Source organism: Photinus pyralis, unplaced genomic scaffold (genome assembly GCF_008802855.1).
Source record: "Photinus pyralis isolate 1611_PpyrPB1 unplaced genomic scaffold, Ppyr1.3 Ppyr1.4_LG7, whole genome shotgun sequence".
Classification (NCBI taxonomy): Eukaryota; Metazoa; Arthropoda; class Insecta; order Coleoptera; family Lampyridae; genus Photinus; species Photinus pyralis.
The window spans coordinates 36,653,727-36,661,245 of NW_022170738.1; the positions used below are offsets into that span (position 1 = coordinate 36,653,727).

The window sequence follows — 7,519 nt, forward strand, 5'->3', positions numbered from 1 at the left end:
TACGAATTAAAACGCAAAATACTTACTATGAAACATTACAACGCATATAGATTTTCTGAAAATTAGTTTTCTTCCCTGTAAATTTGTATTTTAAAGCACTATTTTGGGTATTTATATTCAGCACACGGAAAGAATCAAAGGGACCGGGAACAGTTTTTCCGTGCGCTAGCCTGGAAAAGGCCAGATACCATTATTTCTAATGCAGGTGTAAATAAGGTGATTTCAATGAAGTATAATAAAAAAAAGTTTTATTATCATAACTAGTAGGCGTAATTGGTCCACAAACATCACTGCAAACTAATTCTAAAGGTCGTTTGATTTTTCTCGGATTATTTGTTTGAAATGGTGACCTTGACAATTTACTTTGAATGCAAATATTACATGTTCAAGTTTTGGTTTTTAATTTCATCCCTTTTAAACTCTAATCCTTCTACCATTTGTGTTAAATTTAACATGCTTTTATAATTTAAATGGCCTAGTCTTTGATGCCAACATTCAAAGATATTTTGTTCACATACATTTGCCTCTGCACTTTTACATACTTTATTTTTCATTTGCCTATTATATGTCAATTATATCTGTCATATGTGATATATACAGCAGTCTATTATGCCCAAGGGCATAATGAGAGGGCATAATGGATTGTCATCTCATTATGCCCTTAAACAGCCTGTCAAATTGATTGATGGAGTTTTATGTAATAAAAAAGATGCAACTTGATTCGTATGAAGCACTGTTGGGCAAACAATAATCATGACATTTGTATATTGAAAATGCATTCTTAGGAACGATGAAAAATAAAATGTTGTATGCACCTCAGGCATTACTCAATATTTAACCCTCGGGCGACTTACAATCCCTCGGGCCGGAGGCCCTTGGGCTCTGTCGCCCTCAGCATAAATATTGCCTTAATGCCCTTGATGCATAAATAACTATTACATTTAATTTCATACAGATTGTTGTTTTTATTTCCAGATGCAATTACCACATTGTTTTTAATTATATCTACACTTTTATTTGCAAAAACTACTTTTAATCCTTGACTTTCAAGTTTTTGTACTGATAACAAATTGTGCCGTAAACCTTCTACGAGTAATACATTCTTTATTTCAGCCCGTTTTCCTGTATTTAAAGTTACATTTATATTTCCTATTTTACTAGCCTTTAAGTTTTCATTTTCTTTTGCTACAGTAATATTTATTGGCTTATCTAATTTATTAATTTGAGAAAAATAGGATTCAGTACATACCATATGGTCGGTGGCCCCTGAGTCTACATACCACATGATGTGATTGACAGGACTAACTTCCATTGCTGCGACAGTTAAAAATGCGGTAGGCTCGTCTTCTTCTTCATCGTGTCCCCGAGCATGTTCCACTTCGTTCGCTTGTTTCTTGTTAAACCAACAGTCTGCTCGCAGATGACCTGGCTTTCGACAGTTGTGACAGATGATTTTCTTTCGGTCCATGCTTCCGTGGTTTTTCTTTTGCGAGTATCCTGCTTTATTTCTGCTGCCGGAGAATGCTGCATTTGACGGTGCACTTCGCTCTTGATAACTGTTATTCTTCTTTAACTCCTGATCAAGTAATTTACTTTTAACGAATTCCAGGGTTAGTTTTTCTGTTTCAACGGTTTCTAGAGCTGTAACTATGTTGTCGTATTCACTCGGTAGTGTTATTAACAAATGACAAACTACGTCAACATCTTCTAATTTAGCACCTACTGATTTTAATTCTCTGACCGTTCCTTCAAATTTTAAGAAGTACTCTTCCAATGTTCCTTTATCGAATTTCATCGTCAAAAGTTTTCTTCTGAGATAGATTTGACTGGCAATACCTTTCCTTTGGAATACTGCTTGCAACGCACTCCACATTTGAAACGCTGAATGTTTATCCTTTATGTATTCTATAGATGTGTATTTGCCACACACTGCACAATGATCGATTTACACTTTTTGTCCTTCTTAAGAAGCCATTCTTCTTTAGAATCTGCATAATCAGTCAGAATGCATTCCTTGACCTCGTGTTGATCAAGTATAATCTCCATCCGAAACTTCCAATTGTCGTAATTTTTGCCATCAAATTGTGTAATTCCATATTTCTCGACCGAGTTACTTCCCATTTTGGTATATTGTCGTTTGAACCGTAAGGTAAGAACGTGTATTAATTTTTTATTCCGTTAAAAAAAACGTGTCCGATTCTTAACCTCAAAAAATATGCAGTTTTTTCAAGCACAAACACTACTGGTCCCATAACCTATTGTTGTAATTGTAATAAATGAATTACACAGTGTACTTTACTTATATTTAGTTAGTGAATATACTTGAACAAAAACATGAATACATAATTTGTAAAAAAACGGTAACGCAGTTGTACTTCATATATATAACCACAGACTATATCAATAACATACAATGTGATACCTAAACTATATACCTACTCTATGGCTACATTCAACACCATCGTATTTAACAGCTGTACCTGCGATCCATTATTAAACCGTCTGCAACACTACAACCAAAAATAAAGTCCGTATGAAGTTAGCAGCTATAGAAGTAGCACAATATGTGTGCCGACGACCTCATTATTAGAATTTGCCAAACAACCACCGAATGAAGACGTGGAAAAAAAGGTAGAATAATTTTTGGTTCGTGCACTTGGCTCAAAGTTAAATACAATGAACAAATTGCGTGTTGCGTGTCTTCATATAAAACGAAGCTATTTGCAATGCTATAAATGCTCTGGGACCGTGTAAAGAACTTAATCCGTTGGTTACATAGAAAACAACAGTATTTTACTTCCACAAGTGACAGATGACCAAAGGACGCTGGAGAAATTCCTAAGCCATGTAATTGCCAGATGTGCTTCTGAGAAACGGTATGCCCCATATAGAAGAACGTGTTGTGAACTATTGTAAATGTAAAGGTAGTGTTTTGGACCAATGCAAGAACTCTTATGCATAAGTAATTTAAACATTGAGTAATTAAATATTCACTCAACGATTTAAGGAAGTAGTCTCGGAAGTAGTAATACATTTTCATGTTGTTGGCCTTTACAAAATTAGTAGGTAAATCTTTCTTTAAAAAATTAAAATTGCTATTGTGTAGGAAGATATAGATACTTTTACAAACAATCGAGTAACGTGACGGTCATTTCTAAACATGGCGACCAAACGACCAAGATCTGGACCTCGTGACCAATGTCTTTTTAGGCTGCACACGTGCCATGAGGCAGCTCACGCATCGTATGAACATGCAGATTTAAAATTAGGCGCCACTATAATGGGATTCGATAAAATCCGTGCCATGTGAACGGGGTTTTACGTTACGAAGCAAAAGGCAACCGTATTCGTTTAGTAACCGTGCCATCAAATCACGTGCGTCGAATATCCATAGAACTTTAGTGATCTGTGTTATTAATTATTAAAAAAATAAAACCTCAGGTATGTACTTAGTTTAAAAGTTTTTTTCAAATCTAAACCACAACAAATAGATAACGTACCCACTAATTTCAGAAGCGGTCAAGTGACTGAGATTACCACTACCAGTGTACAAAGTGTATTGAACGATAAAACCACACTCGATGACGAACGTATCAATACAAACACATTTTACGAATCTCGAAACGACATTTTGTACCTACTCAATGAAAGCTACAAGCGGCATCCTGTTATGCAAATAAGATATCAATAAGTAGGTACACTTGCTAGTGTAAATCTCGCAATGTTATTCAACGCGTTCCTCATTTTAATCTTCATTCACAATGAAGCGCGTTCCGCGCGAATACTTGGCATATTTCACGAACGATCATTCAGTCATCAAATACTAGGCATCAAGCTGCTGTCTGCATTAGCTGCAAATGACCATGACGTTACGATGCTGACGCCAGTTGCTCCAAAAGAAGTGAATTTTACAGTGATCAAATTGAACATGGAAGGCCACGACACTGGTAAGTCGCCCTGTATAAATTTAGAAAATAGTACCGCATTATTTCAGCATCAATGCGCAATCTATATGACACCCATACTTTTACAATATGGCGTAGAATGGTCGGTACCGATGATTCGGGGTTGCTCTGGGCCGAAACGGTTTTAAACGATAGCAATCTAAAGCGTTTGTTAAAATCAAAGCAACAGTTTGATCTGGTACTAATGGAACAGTTAGGCAATCACGCCCTCAAGGGAATCTGCTACCACTACAAAGCGATCTGTGTAATATTAAGCACCATGGGTCCCACCTGGCTAACAAACGAAATGACGAGAAATCCAAACGCTCCATCACACATGCCCGATATGTACGTAAACTACCCTCCTGTAATGGGCTTCTTCCAAAGGCTACATAACGCCTACGCTCAATACTTACAGAAGTTGTACTTTTACACCTACACAATCCGCAAGCACAACGAGATTGTGCAAAAGCACTTCCCGGGTTTTCCCCACATAATGGAAATTTTATACAACGTCTCCTTGGTGTTGGTAAACTCACACGTAAGCACTTCGAATCCGGCCTCAAATCTTCCGAATGTTGTGGAAGTGGGCGGTTTTCATCTTGACCTTCCGAAGAAACTTCCGGAGCACATAGACGCATTTTTAAACGGCGCGGATAATGGCGCAGTTTACTTCAGCATGGGTTCCATTTTGAATGCGCGAGATATGGAGAAACACAAATTGGAGATGATTATCACGGTGCTCGGTCAGTTGAAGCAAAGAGTGCTATGGGTCGGAAATGTAGAAAATCACTCACAGTTACCCGAAAATATTCTGTCCGTAAAATGGGCACCGCAAGTTGACGTGCTAGGTATGATTGTTTGAAACGTACAACGGGGTAACATTAAATATCCCAGCTCATCCCAATATACGCCTTTTCATATCCCATGGAGGTCTTCTAAGTTTGACAGAATCGGTCGCATGCGGAGTGCCCATCCTCGGAATTCCGGTGCACGCGGATCAAGGGTATAATTCCGCGCTCTCTGAGGCTGCCGGTTTTGGCATTTCTCTCCCATATCAATCGCTCATCGAGGAGAAGTTTAAAGACGCGGTCCACCAATTACTTCAAAATCGAAGGTAGGTAATCGGAAGGAAAATTTGAAACATGATTTTGCGTTGCAGCTACACGGAGAATGCGAAACAAAGGTCGCGAGTTTTTCATGATCGACCAATGAAACCTTTGGATTTGGCCGTTTATTGGATACAATACGTGATACGACATAATGGAGCGATGCATTTACGCAGCAGTGCCCTTCATTTGGCGTGGTACCAATATTCTCTCTTAGATGTTTTGTTTGTGGTAGTTCTCTTAGTTGCAGTTATCTGTCTGTTAACTAAAAAGATGTTTAACTTGTGTCTACGGAAACAACTAAAACCAAAGACAAATAAAATAAAGAAAGCGCAATGAAGAAAATAAAAAGGTTTAGTATCGAGTAACTTGAGTTTCAGAGTGACTTGTAATTTTCCCGCACAATCAATTACAAGGACTTGGGTTGATCTGTAGATCAAGTTTGAATCTGTTTTTTGATTTTTGATATTTAGAAACGGATTTTAAATTTTTGTGTCGGTTACCTCGAGATAAATAAAAGAATGTTATTTATTTATTAACGAGCGGTTGTTATTACCCCGCTGGAAGAAAATACGCGGTAGTAGATGAGGACGAGGCAGCTGCGGTGCTCGATGAGGAATGCTATTATCATTGCGAGTTGTACTTTTATATAGCTTCGTAGTTAGTAAGATAAGTTCGAGAACTGCTGACTGGATAACGTTACTTCGCTTATAAATAGCCGCTCATGGCCCAAGATTATTTGAACTGTGGTGTTTTCAGCCGCTGGAATCTGTGGGCGTTGTTTGTGGTGGTCTATCGTGAATGTTAGTTAGGTGCTCCCAACCATTGGTAACTACGCATGAGTTGCGAGACGAGCCGTGATAGATGGTATTCGCTGTGTATGAAGTTGCCGGTCGCTCCAGAATACAGTAGGACTGCGTAACTTTCCGTGTGAAAGAGAAGGACGTAAGAGAGAGCGCATGCACTGTCTCCATGTTACAGAAGCAAATAGAAATTTACATTTGTTTAGGTAACCCATTTCTGGTCTGCGTTATACGAGGGTAGGCTGATAACTAATGCACATGTGCTTGTAGAATCCGAACAAAAACAAAGAGCAAGATCGGAAAACACATTACCTGAAGTAAAATTCCTAACCTTCTAACGTACAACAAGGTCACTGAAACATTCCTCCGATTTTTCTGAAACTTAATAGCTGTCTTCTCTTCATGTCCGAACTGTAATGATACTACCCTTAAGGTCTCTCTTGAGCAGAAGAAAAAAAATCGCAAGTTGCGAGGTTGGGGGTATAAGGAGGATGTGCAATCGGTTCAAACTTCAGGTTTATGATAGATTTTTAGTTATCAGGATACCCTCGTAGTATTCTGTGATCAGGTGAAATTGCACTTGGTGGCTGTTGTATTTATTTCGGAAGCCTAGTGCTGCATTTCCTCACATGAGTATAGGAAATAAGTGTAGAGTCACCACCACGCCGACGCGACTTCTTGATTGTTGTGTTGCGATTGTCCTTTTTGCCTTTTCCGGGGTTTCAGTCGAGGTGTTTAAGCCGGTTGCTCGCAAAGGAGTGTTTGTAGACTCTCCGCTAGGTCTGTTTTCATTTTGCTTCTAGCGCGGGAAGTGCTGGGGGATGTTGATTTCGGCAGCGGCTACCATCTGTATTGGCATCTCGGGTATGATCCTTATGCCGGCAGTACACGCTCGGCGAGGCGACCCGAGCACAAGACACTCCAAGGCGAGGAGCACCCGGGCGCGACACCTTAGACATCGTGCATACTTTCGCGAATAAACCTCGAATCGGCTCTTGTGTCGGCTCGCGCGAGACATATCCGAGCACTTCGAGTAAGTATGAAGAACGTGGTAGTTTGTGTGACGACCATGTACTGGGAACGCCGAGACCTCTGGAGATTATCTTGCACACTCTCGCCAGACCCTCCCACTAGCTCTCCCTTCCTTTGACTCGTGATGCCGGGTTGCTTCTAGACCGACGGCTTAGAGGGCGAGGTTAGGGGAGAACTCCATGTACGGTCTCTCGTTCATCTCAGGTCGAGACAAGTTTATCGGAAATCTTAAGGAGAATACGGTTATGAAGTTCATTCCTGTTTATAAGTACGTTTTTATCCACCCATTTCAGGTGCCTCATCCTTATTTACTAGCTTGTTTCTCTTCCAGCTAGACTATTAAGTGAATAAGAATCGCTTTATTAATAAATCAACGAATACTATGGTTTATTTTTAATTTGTCTCCGAATACAGGAAAAGAATCATATTCCCAAGGATAAAAAAGCAACTGCCGTTGCACTTGGGCATGACAAACTAACTGTACTGGAACTTTGATATGCGGGGAGTTTAATGTAGTGGTGTCAGGTATAGGTCTACGATTGTCATTGCGTACAAACGTCTAATCCCATGTGGCTGTAGTACAGTGATACTGTTTTTTGGTGCCCCTATAACAATGGGGGTGTATCTACCA

At 39.4% G+C, this 7,519-nt stretch overlaps 1 protein-coding gene across 1 annotated transcript; it reads left to right on the top strand.

The window, feature by feature from the left end:
* The first annotated feature begins 2,471 nt into the window (after nt 1–2,471).
* LOC116175969 (UDP-glucuronosyltransferase 2B15-like) lies at nt 2,472–5,571 on the top strand. Its single transcript, XM_031494366.1, has 5 exons — nt 2,472–3,441; nt 3,514–3,947; nt 3,995–4,795; nt 4,842–5,061; nt 5,107–5,571. Exons 2-5 carry the CDS (start codon nt 3,722–3,724, stop codon nt 5,390–5,392), a joined length of 1,533 nt encoding a protein of 510 aa, XP_031350226.1. The 5' UTR covers nt 2,472–3,441; nt 3,514–3,721; the 3' UTR covers nt 5,393–5,571.
* The last annotated feature ends 1,948 nt before the right edge of the window (nt 5,572–7,519 follow it).

Coding starts and splice junctions, on each gene's coding strand:
- LOC116175969 (XM_031494366.1), top strand. CDS start 3,722: ATGTTATTCAACGCGTTCCTCATTTTAATCTTCATTCACAATGAAGCG. Junction 4,796..4,841: donor ACCGCAAGTTGACGTGCTAG/GTATGATTGTTT, acceptor TAAATATCCCAG/CTCATCCCAATATACGCCTT. Junction 5,062..5,106: donor CAATTACTTCAAAATCGAAG/GTAGGTAATCGG, acceptor TTTGCGTTGCAG/CTACACGGAGAATGCGAAAC.